The sequence below is a fragment of the Felis catus genome, chromosome A2 (assembly GCF_018350175.1).
Source record: "Felis catus isolate Fca126 chromosome A2, F.catus_Fca126_mat1.0, whole genome shotgun sequence".
NCBI classification, from domain to species: domain Eukaryota; kingdom Metazoa; phylum Chordata; class Mammalia; order Carnivora; family Felidae; genus Felis; species Felis catus.
In genome coordinates, this window is record NC_058369.1 from 2,174,703 (window position 1) to 2,196,323 (window position 21,621).

The 21,621-nt window shown below is 47.4% G+C and overlaps 1 protein-coding gene across 4 annotated transcripts in view; it reads right to left on the reverse strand.

Annotated features, from left to right (window-relative positions):
- LOC105261065 (zinc finger protein 77-like) overlaps positions 1–21,621 on the reverse strand; it is a 51,689-nt gene extending 30,068 nt beyond the window's left edge. For 2 of the 4 annotated variants that reach the window (XM_045043328.1, XM_045043321.1), the window contains exon 1: positions 21,295–21,621. In XM_045043328.1, the coding sequence (XP_044899263.1) occupies positions 21,295–21,297 (3 nt within the window). In that variant the 5' untranslated portion in view covers positions 21,298–21,621. Of the gene's footprint in view, positions 1–9,262; positions 11,924–12,357; positions 12,416–15,410; positions 15,538–17,452; positions 17,597–21,294 lie in introns of those variants that run through there. The other 2 variants (XM_011287956.4, XM_045043345.1) reach the window with 2 other exon arrangements.

Here is a 21,621-nt window from a genome sequence, read left to right on the forward strand (position 1 = left end):
CAGCCCCTCCTGGGGACAGGGGAACAGGCTGGCCTCAAGGAACCATCACGTCAGCATCACACCTGCTCATGCCTCCTTTCCTTCCTCCTCTCCTCCCTTCAGACACTTGCAGGTCTTATGCTCACCATGTTCTCCCCATTGATGCAGCCACTGCCCCTAATACAACAGCAACTCTGCTCCCACTCCCACTACTGGGGGTCCCTGCCCCCAGTGCAACAGTTCCTATCCCCCCCACCCAGCCTGTGCAATCATTCCTCTCAATACAGGACTCTCCTTACTCAATTCGGATTCTTCATTTGACACTGCCCAACAACACCCCTTTCCTACCCAAACTTTACCCAGGCCACTGTCCTCCCCACAGGCCCCTGAACTGTGGGTGGCCCACACTCTGAGCCAACAAAGCCTTCCTTCACCACAGGGGCCCGATCCTGACAATGGGCTTTCTTGCTCATCTCTGCCACACAGAAAAGCAAAACCTGGTCCCATTTCACTGAAGATGCTGGAGGATCCCTGAGACTGCACTTGGTTCTTGCTAGCACTTGTCCTCACTTTTGAGGACACTGAGTGTCCTCAGCCTAGTTCGATCTGAGTTTCTCTCCCGGGACCACTGTGAGTCCCCTGATCCTCATTCCAAGCTTTACTACCCCTGGAGGTGGTGGTCCTGACTCCTTTCACCAGGTAGGACTCAGCTGATCACAGGGAAACCGTCAGATAGGGATTTGACGGGACTATGGACACCCGCCCCCCACCCACAGCAGAGTCTTGAGATGGGACCCTGGGACCCACAGGTGGAGAAGGGACAGGACACCAGGAACCCACCCGCGATCTAGAGCAGAGACTCAGGATGGAAAATCCCAGGAACACATGTGGGCATGTGATGAGACACCGAACACCCACACCATCCCTGGCCCAAGGCAAAGGGTTGGGACAGGACCCTAGGGGTCTCCTCAAGGGGAGAGGCCAGGATGCCAGGACTGCACCCAGTGGCCCACTGCAGAACATCTGGACACATCCTGTCAGACATCAAGGAGGAGAGGGGACACGGGCTAGGACCACACCCTGTGGCATAACATCTGGACGCAACCCGGGGACTCAAGGAGGAGAGGGGACAGCAGGCCGGGACGGCATCCCGCGGCCCATGGCAGAGAATTGGATGGGGATCCGCAGGACATGCACCAGGAAAGGGACAGGACTAGGGAACTGCACCCCACGGCCTAGAGAGGAGACTCAGGTCAGAAACCCGGGACACTCAAGGAGACGAGACAGACGCTGGAACACCACTGCACGACCAAAAGTGGAGACTCGGAATGGGAGCCACAGGGTCTGGGAGACCCGGGCCCGCGGCCCCTTCCAGGGGTTCCAGCTGGTGGGAACGAGCCCCTCCGGGTCTCACTTGGGCTGGACTCACCATCTCGAGGCTCTGCTCCGGGGTTTCCAGGCGTCCTCCACTCAACACTGCGGCCCGGGTGTGTGCGAGCTCCGCAAAGGGGAGCCTGAGCCCGCGAGGAACGCGGATTCACGTCCATGAGGTGGGATTGCGCCCACCCCCGGGCCTGATTGGATGGTTCCCCGGGCCCTCCTGCCCGGATTGGGCAATACTTCAGGTCCTGCGACCTCATTGGATGGTGTTCCAAACGGACCTTTGTGTTTTGATTGGACGGTAATTCCGGGCCCCTGGGGCCCCACATTGAGCAGATGCCCAATCCCCATCCCCAGTCCTGCCTCCTGCTCCCTGAGTGGCAGGCTGGCAATACACACGGTCCGATCCCTGTGCCCCTAGGTTGCAGAATGCGCTCCTGGCCTGCTCACCCGCCTGCATCCTCCTGTCCGGGGAGTCTGACTCAGTTTCTCCGCGAAGTCTCCCTTGTCCAGCGCCGGATGGGCACGTGACTAAACAGAAGGGCTGGTTGATGCTTGTGTTTGAGGTGCAGGGGGGAGGGTGATGGTGCCCTTGTCCCCTGTGTTTAAGAACAATTCAGTGAATGGTGACGTCACCACCTGGAAGGCAAGGTCTCCCTGGGTTTTAACCTGACCCTTTGACGTGCCCCCCTCCATGGGATGTGGAACCCTGTGGTCCCAGCCAGGAACAGCCACAGGTGTGACACCAGGTGTGCGTTATATTCTGCAAGGAAAGACCCGGCAGATGGGAGTTTGTAGTCAGTCCCTGTGAATGTGGAACCAACCAGGCTCTATTTCCTTCCTCAGATGGTGTATTCATGTGGGACAGCTCTGCGAACATACAAAATAAAAGAACACCTGAATTTTACTTTTGAAAGTGTGAGCACAGGAGCACTGGGGCAGCTCGGTTGGTTGAGCTTCCCACATCAGCTCAGGCAATGATCTCAGTTTGTGAGTTTGAAACCCCCATCTGGCTTGCTGCTGTCAGCACAGAACCTGCTTCAGAGCTTCTATTCACCTGCCTCTCTGTCCCTCCCCGACTTGGGCACTCTTCCTCAAAAGTAAATAAAAGATTTTTAAAAATGTTTAATGTAAAACTTTCAAAAAAACATTTTAATTAAAAGTGTGCGTTCATTTTTCAAAACAAATTTAAAGGCCAAAATAACCATGAAACCATGCTCCCAGCCACCACTGAAATATTTTATGTCTCTACAGATTTGCCTATTCTGCATATTTTATATGAGTAGACTCACACTATGGGGCCTGGTGTGTCTGGTGTCTTTCATGCAGCATAATTGTTTCAAGATTCACTCATATTGCAGAACGTGTCTGTCCTTCATTCCTTTCTGCGGGTGAATCACCATCCGTCCTGTGTCTATGCTGCACCCTGTTCATCCATCCACGCACTGGGGGACACTTGGGACGTTTCCCTCTTTTGCGGGGAACGCACAGTTTTGCACCTGGCATTCGTGTGCACACATCTGAGTGTCTGTTTCCGTTTACGTAGGACTGGAACACTTGGGTCACACTGCCATTCTGTGTTTCACTTCTTTTTTTTTTTTTAATTTTTTTTCAACGTTTATTTATTTTTGGGACAGAGAGAGACAGAGCATGAACGGGGGAGGAGCAGAGAGAGAGGGAGACACAGAATCGGAAACAGGCTCCAGGCTCCGAGCCATCAGCCCAGAGCCCGACGCGGGGCTCGAACTCACGGACCGCGAGATCGTGACCCGGCTGAAGTCGGACACCTAACCGACTGCGCCACCCAGGCGCCCCTGTGTTTCACTTCTTGAGGAACCACCAAACTTTTTTCCACATCAGCTGCCCTGACACTCCCACCAGCCAAGCACAGGGTTCCCCTTTCTCCACATCCTCGCTGCCGCTTCTTTTCTGGATTCTGGCTCCTAGCCGTCCTCGTGAGTGGGAAGTGGCATCTCATCGTGGTTCTGACTCGCATCATCCTGATGGGAGGATCGTTTCATGTGTCTATTAGACATTTGTGCGTCATCTTAAGAAATGTCTATTGAAGGTTTTCCTCATTCTCTAATTGGGTCAAGTTTTTGTTATTCAGATATAGGGGTTCTTTGTGTATTCTGCAGGATAAAATCTTATACATGCCACTTACAAGGATGTTCTCCCATTTTATGGGTGTCCTTTCAATCTCTCGATAATGACCTTTGATGCACAAAAGATTTTCATCCTGCTGAAGCCTCATTTACCTACTCTTTCTTGTGATCCCCGTGGTTATCCTGTCACAGTTAAGAAACCTTACTGAATTCAAGTTGATGAAGATTTCTTCCTGTTTCTATCACTCTTGGGTTACCCAGGAGAGGCCCCCAGGGCTGGGGATTCTCAGCAGAGATGTTTCCAAGGCCTGGAACTGAGATGCTCTGAGAATACACATGTCCCTAGACAGTTTAATGTGCAAGGCCATGGAGTTTAAGGTAATGGAGTTTCTGATTTAAGTGATGACCTTTGATTCCCATGTGAATGTACTTCTATATATACATACCTTCATCATTATTTTCCAACATACAAGTTCTTGATGATTGATCATTCTAGGCTAAGTCCTTGCAGCGCACTGTATAGAAAAGGATGGCTATTATTGAACATTTGTTCCTATTTATAAAACTTAAAAGTATCATTTGTGAAGTGCAAAGAAAAGCTTGGTTATAGTACTGATGGAATTGTCATGACTCAGCTCCTCTTTCCGTATTGATATGGTGGCAACACTGCTTCTCATTCCTTAGAACATGCTCCACATTTGCATTTGTTTTGGTCTCTTGACCTCAAAGACTAATACTTGTACACTTTTTACAAAAGGTTCTCTCCTCTTCATGAGAGTTGTTTTGATTTGTGAATAGTAACTTCATTTCTCACTTGTACTGGTTGTCATTTTTCCAACTTGCTTTTTCATAGTGAATAGAAGTAGAAATGTAAGGTCATCCTGAATACCTTCTAATTATTTTTTCTCTGGTTACCCTGATATGTTGGTGATGTTCTATATACACATTCCTTTGGCTAGGAAACAAGACACGTTCCTTCTTTTTTACTGTAATCCTTACACCCGCCTGTCCTGGCGCTGGCTGGGAGATCTACGATGCTGTTCAAGGGGACTGCAGTGCTGGGAATTCGTGAGGTGTATACAATTCTACTCAACAAGTGACTCGTAACACATACATATGTATTCCTTCATAAACCGTATATGGAGATGTCCTTCAGAATGACTTGAAAGTTCTTATGTATTCCTAAATGACTAAGAATATTTGTCATGCATGAATATTGAATACTATAAAATGCTTTTTCTCTGCCTACTGAGATAATTTTACATAGTTTTTTTTTTTTTAATGTGGCACTGGGGTGAGTAGCGGTCATTGATTTTGAGCATTCTACTGGAAATTATACATGAACAAAAATGCACAAAACATGCACCTAACATAAAATTTAAACAACGAGCATTAATGACATCACAACATGAACAAGAAAGGTGGCCACTGCATCCCACATCCTACTTGAGTTGGTGTTCTGACCAAAAATGCACCCTGCCTCCCTGTGGGCTCCAACAACTCAGCATTGAACACTTCATTTCCTTTTGCTTCCTTACTTTCATCACCTGTGTGCACAATTTCTCCGGTTTCATATTGCATGTAAGCAGAATCAAAAGGCTTGTACCATTTTAAATCAAGTCTCCTTTGTTTCAATGTTTGGACTTCTTTCTTTTTAATGTTTATTTATTTTGAGAGACAGAGAGACAGCAGCAACAGGGGTGAGTCAAAATGAGAGGGAGGGAGAGAATCCCAAGCAGGCTCCATGCTGTCAATGCAGAGCCCAATGCAGAGCTCGATCTCGTGAGATCACCACTGGAATCAAAATCAAGAGTTGGACTTGATAGGAACTGACTGACCCAGGCACCCCAAAATGCTTGGACTTCTGTACTTCACTCATTTGTATTAAACTGTGTCACCCTTGTAGGCTCAGCAATTTTCCTGACTTGATTCAACGACTTGCAGCTGTTTCAGTGGTCCCTAGTTTATCCACATGAAACCAAAGATCCCAATAACTTCCTATGCAAATTTGTTTTGAATTACATAAAAATGATTTAACATTTTTTCAATGTTTTATTTTTTTAATCCATTAACATTTTGAAGACATTATCCGCTCCATTAAAAAAATTTTTTTTTAACGTTTATTCATTTATGAGAGACAAAGACAAACAGAGTATGAGTCGGGGAGGGGCAGAGAGAGAGGGAGACACAGCAGCCAAAGCAGGCTCTAGGCTCCGAGCTGTCAGCACAGAGCCCAACGCGGGGGGCTCGAACCCACAAACCACGAGATCGTGACCTGAGCTGAAATCGGACACCCAACCCACGGAGCCCCCACGCACCTGTCCTCTCCTTTCATTTGCACTATTTCAACTCCATCTCAATGGCCCCAGAGTGATCTCCTCCTGCTCCACCAAGACCTTGTCCACGTGAGGACCCACATCTCAGTGGATGCATCGCCATCAACCAGTTGTTCCTGAACAAAACAATGGAGTCTCCTTTGACTCTCTCTCAGCCCACCTCTAAGCCAGGCAACTCTGATGGCTCCAACTTCAAATTCTCTTTGTGCACCAACCTCCACATCATTGCCACTGCTGCCAGCCCAGTGTGACCCACCAGCTTTTGCGACGTCACCGTCCTGCTCTGTTGTCATGGTAACGGTGGGGTCCTGTGAGGGTGGCCCAACAGCTCTTCATGAAGGTCCACACCACCCACCACCAAAGTCAGTATTCCTGGTCAGCCAGTGCATGCAACCCACCCTATCCTGACCACTCACTCTGCTGTGGGCACAGTGGCTTCCAGCTGTCCCTCGGATATCCAAAGTCCCCTCCCTGCTTCAGAATGCATTCCTCTCCTGGGGCTGCTGTAACAGCACCACACACTGGGCGGCTGAGAGGACAGACATTTGTGGTGTCACAACTGAGGTGGCTGGAAGCTTGAGATCAAGTTGTCTGCAAGATTGGTTCCTTCTGGAGGCTCTAAGGGACAATCTGACCCACTTCTGGTGGTTGCCAACAACCTTATGCATTCCTTGGCCGGTAGACACATCATGCCAATCCCTGCTTCTGTCTCACATGGTCAAGCTCTGTCTTCAGTGCAGGCCTCTGTGTCCAAATTTCCAGGTTTTATAAGGATATCCATCACTGGGGGGAAGACCTACCCTAATCCAGTGTGGCCTCATCTTCCTTACATGTGCAAACAGTTTATTTCTAGATAAGGCTGTATTCTGAGGTTCCACGTGGATATGAAATGTGGGGGGTACAATACTGAACCGAGTATGTGTGTGTTTGTACTGCATATACCTTGTCATGAATTTAGGTATTGACTTCCAGTGTTACCTGAAACCATTATTTTACTGCTTTGTTTTCCTAGATCTTTTGACCATATATACAGCTATCTCTCTAAAATACACCCGTTTCAGACTATATGTATTTGTAAGAAATACATAATCTCCATATACCTTTTCCTTTTGTCCCTTCACTGTACTCCATTTTTCCATGCGACTGTGAAAGGTCAATAAAATAATGTAGATAATTATGGTTCTGCTGAATTATTTCATTGTGGGTAAGGCTAACAGCCACTTTTCCCAGAATCCCCATATTCGTGGTTCTAGGTGACAACTCACCGATGGCCTGAGTATTGAAAGTAGAGGTGAAGATGCCCTAGTCTAGTGTTGGGGTCACCATACAGATGGACAAATGCATAGGGGCTTGTTTGCCAACAGCCTGCAGCCCAAATTTCTTACTAGCAGCCTGTCAATCAAGCATGTACCAAACCAAACACTAACCTTTTCCCCTCCTATTTTCTTAGCAGTCTAGCCTTCCACTCATGTCTCTATGACCCCCCAAATACGGATCAGATGCCATGGTCAGAAAGCCACAGCTTTGAGTTTTCCACCCAGCCCCACTGTGTCCCCCGAGCCACTGATTTAAACTGTCATGCTTCTTGAATTTCTCTGGTGCTTTGACTCCCCTTTTCTTAATGACAGTCTTGAGTATGTGTAACATATCATTTGTATAGCAAGCACCCATTCTCTCAGTGATTGTGGAAGACCAGGCATCTTGATTCCAGGACAACAGATATAATGGTGCAGCTAAAAACCACATGGGACTCTGACCCTCTACTGCCCTGTTGAGTGTCTGCGCTGTTGTATCCTTCCGTGTGAGAAATGAGCACCTTCCTCATATCTCAGGCGGGATGTGGGAGATTTCTCTTACTTGAAGCCAAGAATTCAGTAAGTGTTCACTTTTTATATTGTGATTAAAAACGGTGTGCATTTGTTTAGTCAAACACAAGTTTGTATGCATGTTGCCCAGAAGAAAACTCGTTAATCATTTTTAAACCACCTGTATACTAATGAATGTAATTCTCTTTACTTTTCATTGGCTGAGAGATTTTATCAAAATATGCATTTCCACTTATGGGGTGTTAAATCTGTCTGGCTAGTTCCCATGAGACAATTCTTAGTTGAAAGTCTCATGCATTCTTGGTCATAATACCAGGTACATTATGATTGTATGGTTGTTTCCCTTCAGGTCAATTTTTAAAATCCTTGCATACGCAAGACTGTCATTAACATGACTGTAGTACATTAATAACTCTAAGATAATGACTTTGCTAAAGACCTCCAAAGAACACCAGGACCATACCTATAGCCAGAGAGGATCATATTACCTTGGGCATACTTTTGCAAATCCTTTTTTTTTTTTTTTTTTCAATTAAGATTCCATTTTATTCTTTTTTTTTTCTCATTTTTTCACGTTTTATTTTTGAGAGACAGAGACAGAGTGCTAGTGGGACAGAAACAAAGAGAGAGGGAGACACAGAACCCAAAGCAGGCTCCAGGCTCTGAGCTGCCAGCACAGAGCGCAATGCGGGGCTCAAACTCACGAGCTGTGAGATCATGACCTAAGCTGAAATCAGACGCTTAAAACGACTGAGCCACCCAGTTGCCCATTAAGATTCCATTTTATTATTTGCTTACATCACCTCTACACACAATGTGGGACTCAAACCCACAATCCAAGACCAAGAATACCGTGCTCTATTGACCTAGTCAATCACATACCCTGCAAATCCTTTTAAAGGCACCAAAGCAACGATACTTTTCCCTTCGACGTCCAGCCCAACAGGATGTTATGCACCATTGTATGACCAAATACCATAGCCAAGAGTACCACCAAAAACATTTCGTCCATAGCTGGAATGTCTTTGGGGCACCTCAGAACTGCAGAATGTTATGGAAACAATGAAGTGTTTTTATCCCTAATAAGGATAAAAATGAAGAGGCTCCTATGTCCAGAATTTACCAGATGGCATACTTTGGCTGGCTGATGTGGCTGATATTAAGGGTACTGGTCATTCCACACTTTACCTCCTCGGGGCCAGAGGAAAGCACCCCAGTGGTATTTCCACCACAATCACTGCTCGTGGAAAAAAAAAAAAAAAAGATGTTTTTCTAAGTCATAATTTAGAAGAAAATCAACCAAAGACACTAATAATGACTCCCAGAAACACAAAACCAGTATCAACTTTAAAAATTGAAGAAGAATGGGCACCCAGTTGACTCAGTCGGTTAAGCATATGACTTCAGCTCAGGTCACAATCTCACAGTTCATGGGTTCGGGCCCCACACTGGGCTCCGCATTTACAGCTCAGAACCTGGCGCCTGCTTGTATATCTCCCTCTCTCTCTCTCTGCCCCTCCCCCATGTGTGTACTCTCTTGCTCTCAAAAATAAACATTTCTTAAATTTTTCAAAAAACTGAATAAAAAGACAGAATTGATATGAAAATATATCACCCAATAATAAGGACAGAAAAGTAGAGTAGACACAAAATGAGAATATTCCAGTTTCACAACAGAGGACAGAAAAGAACTTTCAAAAATACAAGTCTCATATCATGATAATGTAACAAGAACATTTTGGAATGTATAACTCAATAAATTTTCTTTGTAAAAGTATATAAAGTTATATGTACACACCAGCAACATACACATTTTTATCACCTATGCGTCCAAAAGACATTGTAATGGGAAAGAGACATGTACATAACCGTGTGATTACTTCAAGTCTGAGGTAACAACATCTAGGTCACACAGATGTAGAGGACAAAGAAGGCCACTTAAAACCATCAGTGTTAACATCAGTGACACGAACTAGGAATCCATACACTTGGGATCCCAATCAAGGAAGAGGCACCTGGAAACTCAAAACCATATTCACAACAATGAAAAGATTTCTCTCATGCCTGAATTTTCATGAACAAAATATATGACGTTCTATACCTGAAGTTTTCCCAAAATTGTGTCCATTCAGGATCATCTCCATTGTACTGGCTCGCATTTTCAGTAAGAATTTAAGGGAGAATAAATGCTATGCCACAGTGTGTCTGTGCTCACAGATTCCTGGGACACCTGAAGGCTTTTCCATGGTGCTTAAGTTCACATGGGTCCTCGAAGGGAGGAGGGACGACTGAAGGCTTTCCCACACAGCAGTCATTCATAAGGTTCTGCCCAGGACTTTGGGACACTGGAAGGTCTTAGCAGAGTCCTTGCATACAGAGGCTTACTGTCCACTGTGCAGCCTCACCTGTTCTTGAAGGAAGCGGTGATCTGTCAAGGTCTCTCCCCAGGGTGTTTCTTCATATGCGCTCGAAGAGACGAGGAGAACTTGTACACCTTCCCACACTTCTTACATTCATAGGATTTAATGGTGCTGTGTGTTTTCAAATGACTTTGAAAAATTTGCAGCTGATTGAAAGCCTTCCCACACTCGATACACTCAAAAGGTCTCTCCCCAGCATGTGTCCTCATATGGGCTCGCAGGCTAGCAGGAGAGGTAAACGCATTCCCACACCGCTGACATTCGTAAGATCTCCCTCCAGAGTGTGTCCTCATATGTACTCCCAGGTTTGAAGGAGATGGGAAGGCTTTCCCACAGTGCTGACATTTAAAGGGTTTTTCCTCAGTGTGGGTCCGCACATGTATCCTTAGGTCTCTGTGATACCTGAAGGTTTTGCCACACTCCTCGCATTCATAGGGTTTCACTACATTGTGTGTGGTCATGTGACGTTCAAAAGGTCGATGCTTCCTGAAAGTTTCCCCACACTCCTTACATTCCAAGTGTCCATCCCTGAGTGTCTTCTCATAATATGTAGTACGAGGGTGTAGTGACGAAGGAAGGCTTTCCCACAGTGCTGACATTTATTGGGTCTCTCCCCAGTGTGTCTCCTCATATGTTCTCGCAGGCACGACTTATACCTGAAGGCTTTCCCACACTCCTGACATTCATAGGGTTTCTCCCCCGTGTGTGTTGTCACATGTTCTTGTAGGCATGACTTATACCTGAAGGCTTTCCCACACTCCGGACATTCATAGGGTCTCTCCCTGGTGTGTGTTGTCACATGTCCTCGCAGATTCCACTGATATCTGAAGGCTTTCCCACACTGCTTACATTCATACGGTCTTTCCCCAGTGTGTGTCCTCATATGTATTCTCAGGTGTGTTTGATCCCCAAAGCCCCTGTCACATTCCTTACATTCATAGGGTTTCACTATACTGTGAATAACCATGTGACGTTTAATATGATGATACTTCCGGAAGGATTTCCCACATCCCTTACATTCATAGGGTCTTTCCCCAGTGTGTGTCCTCATATGAACTCGCAGGTCTGAGTGATGCCTAAAGGCTCTGCCACACTCCAGACATTCATAGGGTTTCACTACATTGTGTGTGGTCATGTGACATTCAAAATGTAGACGTTTCTTGAAAGTTTTGCCACACTCCTTACATTCAAAGGGTGCATACCCTGTGTGTTTTCTCTCAGGTATTCGAAAGGAATGCTGACCAGGGAAGGCTTTCCCACCCGGCTGATATTTATAGGGTTTCTCCCGAGCGTGGGTCCTGACATGGTTTTGCAGGCTTGACTTATACCCGAAGGCTCTCCCACACTCCTGACATTCATAGGGTCTCACCCCAGTGTGAATTCTCACATGACGTGTAAGGTAGCAGTGATACACGAAGGTTTTCCCACACGTGTCACACACATGGACTCTCTGTCCACAGTGACCTTGCACATGACGTTTAAAGGAAGCTGTGCAAGTGAAAGTTTTTCCACATTTCTTGCACTCTATAGACTTTTTACTACGGAGACTCTTCGCATATGTCTCCGATGCTCTCCCGGTGACCTGACCTTCACAGGGTTTCTCTACAAGGTCTGTGTCCACATGAGTGTTGAGGCTTGTAACAGAGCTGCAAGCCTGCCCACACTCCTCACCAGGACTAGGTTTGAGTTGTGGGTGAGGTTTTCGCGGCTTCTCTAGTAAGGAACCATCTGCAAAGGCTTCTCTACACTTAGTGCATTCACAGGATTTGCCTCCAGTGGGACAGCCCTCATGCACAGTAAGACTTGTAATTGGGTTCAGGGTTTCTCCACATTGATCTCCTTCAATACGTTCACAGACACTCTCCACCAAAGGACTTCTGTTCAAAATAGGAAGGTACATGGTTAGGAAATGATGATTAGAAACTATCTCTTAATTAATGATCTATTGATGTTTGTTAATCATTATTGCACTATATAATGGCCACTGTCAATGAATAGTGATGTTTGTGGCACTGTCTGCATGGTTACAAAATGGTAAAAGCCTAAAACCCATCATGCTTATGCCATAATCTCTGGCTGACAACTCAAACAGAGTCATAACATTTTGGGATTCGTACATACAGTTTTCTCTGACCATTTTTTCCAACGCAATGTTTTTTCACATGATCAATACCTAGAATAAATTTATAAAAATTTCTTGTGAAAATTTTGACAACACGATTGTTGCGCTAGGTTTACAGCTGTTCTCTAATTTCAGGTCAGTCTCACAAAGGCCAACATCCTCCCTTACTCCCTTACAAGTGTCACTCACCTCAAAAGCCCTTCTTGCATTCGGGTCAGATCTCCATTGCTGTGAAATTTCTGCTTCTCTACAAACACAGAACAGGAATCATTTTTTGTAAACATTAGTATTTTCTCTTCACTCAGAGGCTTATTCTGCAAAGAATTCTGCTAAGTCTCTGATCCACTCATTTTACCTTGACTGGGAGAAACTATAAGAATTGGGAGCCTAGGGGGCACCTGGGTGGCTCGGTCAGTTAGGTGTCTGACCAGCTCAGGTCATGTCTCACAGTCTATGAGTTTGAGCCCATGTCGGGCTCTGTGCTGACAGCTCGGAGCCTGGAGCCTGCTTCCGATTCTGTGTCTCCTTCTCTCTCTGCCCCTCCCCTGCTCATGCTCTGTCTCTCTCTGTCTCAAAAATAAATAAAAACATTAAAAAAATTAAAAAAAAAAAGAATCGGGAGCCTAGTTGAATTTCGTGGAAATGACCTGATGCATAAGGTTAAAAAACAGACCATATGTCTGCTTCTATTCATACTAATCCTGAAATGTAAATGAACTTCATCACAAAGAACGGTCATGGGACTAAAAACTTCTGAGGACCTTTGGGACATGGGACTTTGGCAATAATAGAGAAAGTGTCTGAACTGGCAGCCCATTCATTCAGAAATACTTCAAACAAGATGCAGACTAATGTGGAGATAAGACTTATTAGAAGAGGCAGTTAGGAAGGAACTGGGCAAGATACACACATCCACACCCTACCTCTACAGGAAGACAGAAAGACTGGCCATGTGGGCTATGGTGGATGCAAAGTCCAACAGGGAGGACAGGTGAATGGCAGACATCACCCTGCTCAAACAAAGACTGAGTCACGTTTCTAATGGATGTGTCCAAACGCCAATCCCTTCTCCAGAACCTGGTCCACCTGACGGTTGGCCTGTTCTGAAGGCACACAGGCCCTCAGTGGAGGCTGCCTGCACTGCCCCAGATGCCATTAGGAGATTAGATGGTGTGTGTGCGCGGCTGCTGCCCTGACCCTGAAAAGAGCTCGGCAGGAGGGAGGGTTTCAAGGACAACAAGCAATCTGGAAGATGGGCCTAACTTTCGTCTTCACAGTCATGATGACTGATAATTGTGGGACTTTTTATTATTCAGTCATTCATTCATTCATTCACTCACTCATTTTTTGGTAGAAGCATACTGACCTATATATTCGTGTCAGGTGTGCAACATGGGGATTCAACGATTCCATACATTACAAAATGCTCACCATAAGAAGTGTAATTGCTGTCACTATACAAAACTACAAAATTATTGACCATATTCCCTGTGCTCTACTTTTCCTTCCCATGACTTACTCAATTAAGTGCAAATCTGTACTTCTCAATCCCCTCCATGATTTCACCTGTCTCTCAATCCCATTCCAATCTCACAAACACCAATTTGTTGTCTACGGTTTTAAGTCTGTTCCTATTTTCCGTTGTCTGTTCATTTTGTCATTTAGATTCCACATATTCCACATGTAAGTAACGTGTTTTGCTGGTCTCTCTGTCGGACTTATTTACTTGGTATAATACTCTCTAGGTCCATCCATGTTGTCACAAACGTCACGATTTCGTCCCTTTTGTATTACTGAGGGATAGTCCCTTGTATGTAGATACCACATCTTCATTATCCATTCATCTGTTGAAGGACACCTGCATTGCTTCCCTATGTTGAGTAGAGCGAGTAACAGTCCGGTGAACCAGGGGCTGCACATGTCTTACCGTGCCGGCTTTTTTTCTTTGGTGAACTACCCAGAAGCGGAATTATGGATACATGGTACTGTTGTGTTTCGTTTTATTGTTGAAATTCCAAACTGTTTGCCAAGCTGGTTGCACCCATTTAAACCCCACCGACGAGGAGTTTCCTTTTCTCCACATCCTCACCAACACTCGTATTTCCTGTCTTCTTGACACTAGCCGTTCCGGCTGCTGTGAGGGGGCAGCTCATTGTGGTTTCGATGTGCACTTCCCTGAGGATTAGTGATACTGAGCAGCTTTTCACGTGCCAAGAGGCCACCTCTATTATTTTCTGTGGGAAAATGTCTGTTATGTTTGCTATGTTCCCCTTTCAATTTTTTATTTTTCCTTTTGTTTCCCTTACCTGAAGGGATGAGTCCACAAAAATACTGCTAAGGCTGATGTCCATGAGTTTAGCACCTCTGTTTTGTCTTAAGCTGTGTATGGGTTCAAGTCCTACACCAAGGTGTTTAATCCATATTGAGTTTCCTTTCAGGTAAGGGGTATGAAGCTGGCCCAGTTTCACCTCCTTACAAGTAGCTGCCTCATTTTCCCAACACCACTTATTGAAGAGACAGTCTTTTCCCCCATTGTATATTCTCTGCTTCTTTAGAGACTCTTTAACCGTATACACAAGGGTTCATTTCTGGACTCTCTATTCTGTTGCCTTGATGTTGGTGTCTGGATTTGTGCCAGTACTATACTGTTTTCTCGAGTATAGTTTGAAATCTGGGACTGTTTTATTTAGCTTTGGTATGCCTTCTCAAAACTGCTTTGGTTATTTGGAATCTTTTCTGTTCCACACAGAATTTAGAATTTCTTGCTGTAGTTCTTTGAAAAATACTATCAATATATTGATAGGGATTGCACTGAATATATAGAGCACTTTTCATAGTATAGGCATTTGCAAAACAATTGGTCCATACTATCCATGACAAAGGTGTAGCATTCCCTTTATTGTGTCATCTTCAATGTCTTTCATTAAATGTTTTATACCTGCCAGAGTACAAATCTTTCAACTTCCTTGGTTACTTTTAAGATAGTATCCTGTAGTTTTTGAAGTAACTGAATATGGGTTTTTTTTCTTAACTTCTCTGCTCTTCTGGTAGTAAATATAGACATGGAACAGATTTTGGAATATTAATTTGTATTCTGCAACGTTACTAAACCCATGTATTAGTTCTAGTAGTATTTGATAAAGTCCTAAGGATATTCTATGTACAGTCTCATGTGATTTGCAAATACTGAGCTTTTCTTCCTCCTCCTGAAAAGACCAGTGAAGGTATGGAGCCATCCTTACCCACGGAGGACAGGTTCCTGCAGGTCTCCAGCATCACATCTCTGTAGAGCTTCCTCTGACCACGATCCAGCAAAGCCCACTCTTCTGGGGTGAACTTCACAGCCACATCCTCAAAGACCACAGAGGCCTGAAACATACCACACACTCTATTGCAGCAAAGCTCCATCATCACCCATGTGTGTGGGAGGATGAAGGGTGACAGGCAGGGAGCTGCACTCCATTCCTAGGACCCCTGAGTCACAACAGAGGGTGAGGACAACAGCTGACATAGACTTACACACACCCAATTTACTGGGATATTTACACTGAGACAGATCTGAGCAGACCAGTACTGTACAGACCGAAAACTGAAATATTCACTCGGACAACACACAGACCGGAGGACACACGCTTGGCTTGCTCTAAGACGATTATGCCTCGTCAGCTCCAAGAACTGGAACCAGAATATCAGGATGCTGTGGACACTCAGATTCCAGGGCTGCTTGATGTGAGGAGCTCTCGCCTTGGAAGGAACAAGTCAAGAAGCCTGGTGGCGTCCCCTCTCTTCCGAAAGGCAGACACGACCCTTTCCCCAGATTAGTTGGGCTCTGGGCATGGACACAGGCCAGGGCCCGGGCGCCTGGTACACCTGATTGTGTAAGACAAGTCCGGGGCCTTAAGAAACGTGGAAGTCAGCAGGGCCGCTCCAACATTTAACCCAGGGCCCAGAATTCAAAGAAAAGGGCACCAGAAGGAAGAGTCCCTGAGGGATTGATGGGGACACAGCCACCGCTCACGTTAACACTGGGGGAAGAATCACAGTGTATGGACCGTTTTTAGGCAACAGGCCTGAGAGATGGAAAGATACACAGCAAAGGGCACAGTGAGCACACAGCTGAATGCACACGGGCTCCTGAGTGACCTGCCTCGAAATGGCCACAGGCCCTAACTAACCCCTGCGACTTACAACCGGGCACAGGTCCCACACAGGGAGCATTCCAAAGGTTCTCATGCTCCCTCGTGACCCCATAACTGTAGCCCCCAGCACCGCCTCCCGGCAGACGGTCTCTTCTTTGCCATCCTGCCCGCTGCTCCCTCGCAGGGTATTCAGCAAACTCCCATCTCCTCTGTTCTGCCTTGGGGGGAATTCTCTCACACCCTGAGCTGCGGGCCTCCCCCTGATCGGGTCACCCCACATTTGATGGCCTTCACAGGGACCCTCTGCTGTACTGGGCCTCTCCTGGGATTTTCTAGGAATTTTCTGGGAGTTTCCCTTGGTGGACTGACTCTAAGTGTTCTCTGGGCAGCTGACAACCTCCACCTGAGGTTCCTCCTTGGTGAGGATCCCAAGTCCCAGGGGGCGTCTATGGGGCACCGCTTGCCCAACAGGATGAGGGATTTCCCCTCTTGCCCTTCAGGGGGGATCCTTGACTCCTTCTCCTTTCTTTTTGCCCTTTGGCAGGTGTAACCACAGTCCTCACCAGGCAGCCAAAGTTCTCTATCCAAGGGGTCCCTGGTATGGTCTACGGGTCTGAGGGTGAACAAGGTCAGACCATTCGGGCCTGTATGGACGAATGACCCCTTTCCTCTCCTCTCCACTCTGTTCTCAAGGTCTATTCCCAACGAGTGGCAAATATGGCAATGGCAGCTCGGCCATGGTGAATCCACACATGTGAAGGACTCAGCTGGGACCCTTTCCTGATGCTGGCTGAGTCTCGGCAGCCTTGCTTCTGTCAGATTCCCCCCTTAACTCCTTAGTTCCCATGGATGCAGCTGCCATCTTGATCTACAAGCAAACACATTCCTACACATCTGAGTGCTGAGTCCTCCCCTCCTTTTTGCTTAAGTACAGTGAGAACCTGTTCTCCTTGTAACAAGACACCATTGGACACATTGGTTATTTCACCAAAGATTTGACAGGAATGTCGGATTTGAGACAGACCTGCATAGACCCAGAAATAACCAGACAGCTTGAAGGAATTAAGATGGACTTTGTGGAGCCAATCAACCCCCCTGGAAATATTGGCCTGATGCCTTGCTGACAGAGTTCCCAGCAGCCTTACCAGGTGAGTCAAGTCAACTCCCGGCAGGTGCCGGAAACCTCAGGATGGTTTGGGGACCTTGAGAAGAAGAAATCACATAAATCTACAGGTCTTGCAGACAAGTCTGGTGACAAATATTTGGCTTGTCTTCTGGCCTCAAGGGGCTATAAAAGTTCAATCCATGGGGGCGCCTGGGTGGCGCAGTCGGTTAAGCGTCCGACTTCAGCCAGGTCACGATCTCGCGGTCCGTGAGTTCGAGCCCCGCGTCAGGCTCTGGGCTGATGGCTCGGAGCCTGGAGCCTGTTTCCGACTCTGTGTCTCCCTCTCTCTCTGATCCTCCCCCGTTCATGCTCTGTCTCTCTCTGTCCCAAAAATAAATAAAAAACATTGAAAAAAAATTAAAAAAAAAAAAAGTTCAATCCAGAGATTCCTGATAACAATTTTGAGCAAAGCAAGCTTCTTGAAAAACCTATTTGGCCAATCACTGTTCTTCCTGAGCTTTTGTAAGTAACTAGACAATGACTGTTAAAACTGAACTTGTTTCACAAACCATCAGTCTTGATTTGGCTATCTTTGGAAACAGGAGTGAATTCAGAGAGAAAATAATTATGTTTCAAAACCACCTCTTTGGAGATATTGGAATTTGATAGTATTTCTTATAAACCAGATTAGATCCTGAATTCTTCTAGTTCCTCAAATACCTGGCCATAGATCTCCAAACTAAGGTTTTGAATCTTCCTTTGTCATGACCTAAAGTCATTAAAAATTAAAACTGTTTTTCTTAAAATTCTGAATACCAATGCTAGACAACTTGAGGTGAAATTTAGAGAAATTTCCACAACAGCTCATGATAGAGAATCTCCATGCTTGTTACTCTGTTGGGAAAATAGTAAGACCCCAGGGACACAGAATTATTTGAACAGCTGGAAAATGGGAAGGACTCCCCAGATGCATGACTCAACTATCACCTTTACCAATTCTGCATGAATGTGTAAGGAAAATCACTCCTTAAAACCCAGAGTATACCCCACTCCATGGGATTAACTATGGACTTGTGGAAATAATAGATGGGATCACATTCCTGATCTTGGACTGGATGACACATGTGGGGATGCCCTTATCTCCCACAACAAGTATCTCCCATTTGCTATTGATTCCCATAATATATCGTTAAGGGGAGACATCACGCGCCCCTGGTTTCAGCAAGTGGATGTCTACCAGGCAGGTGCCCAAGGCCAGTGGCCGAGATGGAGACACTAGGACACACAGGGCCAGGAAAGACTAGACATCTGTGGAGGAAAAGGAATCATCAGCTTCACAGACAGTAACTGAGTGTTGTGGATTTATCTGTCGCGGAAACAAGAGGAACACATGGAGAGAGAGTTCCAGCATGTGTGATTATGACCTGCATGATGTAGCTTTCGCACGGAACAAAAGACGGTCGTCTACAGAGGAAGAGACGGGGAAGTACAAGTCTACTAACAACGCGAAGGGTGCATCCACGCAGACAACCCAGAGAAAGGATACACCCTGACGTGGAGAAAACACAACATGCTGAAATGAAACAGGCTGAATGTCCCCAGGACGTGAAGGAAACAGAACATCAGGAAGAAGACATGTGAGTTACAGGTCACAACATGCTGGAAATGCTTCCACAGAAGAGGGAATCCCACACATGAGAAATGTTCAGCCCTGAGGGAATCAGATAAACCAACGTGTGACGTCCAGGAGACCCCATGTGACACACTCGAGCTGGACACCATGAAGTCGCAAGTGACGGGACCCAGAACCAACACGTGGTTCACACTCCGCACCGTGTTTCCTGCTAACGTGTAACTTATTCACGAGCTACAATATGCAATGTCCCCCCCAGCACAGAAGGACTTACGAGGCATTTACCCTGGAGACAAGGCCACACTGCCGGCAGCAGCAGCCCCTGTCCCCTGCAAGGCCCCTGCCCCTAGTGCAACAATCCCCTCCCCCACCTTTGCAATCATTGTTGTCAATACATGTCTCTCCTTACTCAATTCGTATTTTTCCTTTGAACCTGGTTTGACCAACTGTCCACAACCACCCCTTTCCTACCCAAACTTTACCCAGGCTGCTGTCCTCCCCACAGATCCCTGAACTGCAGGAGGCCCACACTCTGAACATCCACTGAGCTGAGGAACAAGGCCCTGGGGACCTGAGCCAATGAGGCCTTCCTCCACCACAAGGGTGGGATCCTGACACTGGGCCTTCCTGCCCATCCGCCTCCTGCAGAACAGCCAAGCCTCGTTCTCTTTCACTGGAGGGTCCCTGAGATGGGAGCTGGTCCCTGTTGGAACTGATTGTAGTAAACTGTCCTCAGCCAGGTGCAGATTTGAGGTCATCTCCCAAGTCTGTCACCAGCTAGACCTCAAGCCGACGTGCTTGTACTCACAGAACTTTGTCCCACATGTTTCCCTAAGCTGTCCTTTCCAGCTGTCCTTTTAACTCAGGCAAATGACAGGAACCCGCCCCTGGAGCAGACCCACTGCCCTCACCAGACCTCCAGGGCCCCAACCTCCCCGACCAGTTTGAGAAGCCCCAGGATTCCTGTCTGTGCAGAGGGACCTGGAGGGACCTCTGGAATGACCACCAATTACCTTTACCTCATTATCACACTGAAGTCTCCACTGGGGGAGGAACACAGCCTCCTGTACATGACTTACTTCCTGGGGACAGGCCCGCTGCCCTAAGGCCCACCTCCAGCACCCCTCCTTCCACCCCACACAGGACGAGGAGGCTTCTCCAAGGAAATACCCATCCCAGCCCTAAACCAGAAGAGCCCATCCACCCTCCCTCCGGGGAGTCAGGGCTTTGGAAGTTATTTCCTCTGATCTACTGATCTCTGTATCTGCTGCTAATAAAGTTTTCTTCCTGGGACTGCTCAGTGTGGAGCAGTTTCTGACTCACCAAGCAGAGAACTCAGGTTGGTTGGGTGACAGGTCCACCGTGGGTCCCCCTATAAGCTCAGCGGGTTTAGGGGGTGCCCAGAAAAGCAATCGTTTTAGGACCCCAGCTCCATTCCGTGATCTACGCCTCTCCGGCTCTAATTGCCCAGTACACCCCTTGCAGAACTTCCTGGTCCGGGTCACAATCACAAAGAAATGGAAAACCAGAAAACCAATCTCAGCCATTTACGACTTGAAGGGAACAGCGGGTTGCAGACTGACAGTCTGCACCAGGCCAGGAAACAGCCAAACCCGTGAAACTCTCCGCGCCGTTTCCAAAGTGAGAAAACCCTGAATTTCTTACCCGAGATCGCAGCCCAGGACCCCATGCGCGTGCACCTGCTCCCTCCGCGCGCGCTCAGCCCCGGCCCCGCGTCCCACACTTACCTCCGCTGGATTCTAACGTCCAAGTCTCAGCCCCCGGGAGCAGCTCTGGCTCCGTGACCGTCACACTGCACGCGTGCTTTCTGGGCACGTCTTCCAGCTCGCTCCGAGCAACCTCACGCCCGCCTAGACTGCCCCCGACAGAGCTCCCCTTTCTGAATATTCATCGTCACCCTCCATAAAAGACACCCCCCCCCCCCCGCCTCTGGGGAGTCGCGGATTCGGAAGCTATTCTCTGCGGCCTCTTTACGGCTGCAAACAGTTTCCTTTACGAGACAACTCACCCGGACAGTCTCTACTGTCCCCCACCGAGGAGCAAACTCCTGCTTAGTCAGGTCGTCGCACACGCTCCCCGAATCCCAGGCCTCCCCCCTCCCCCAGCCTTCCTTCCCAGTTCCATCCGCCCAGGACCCAGGTGCCAACCCTAGGGACGGGACACCCCGCCGCGGCCGCTTCCACCTAGGTCCGGCTGGTCCCATCCGCCCCGCCGGCCCGCGCACTCACCATCTCGGGGTCCCCGCTCCGCGCCCTCGGGGCGTCCTCCTACGCCGCGCACACCCGCAACCGTGGCAGCGCAGGATCCGACTGCGCCAGCCGCCCCGGCTGAGAGCCACACCCACCGGGCTCTCGCTCGGGCCTGATTGGGTAGTGTACAGGTCCCGGGCCCTGATTGGGCGATCCTTCAGTCCCTGCGATCTGATTGGATGGTGCTCCGAAGATAACTCCCCCGATCCTGATTGGACATTACCGAGCCACTTCGCTTCCGCGCCGTGATAGGACAGCCTTCGGCCCTTCACGTTGTGATTGGAGGGTAATCCTGGCACCGCCCAT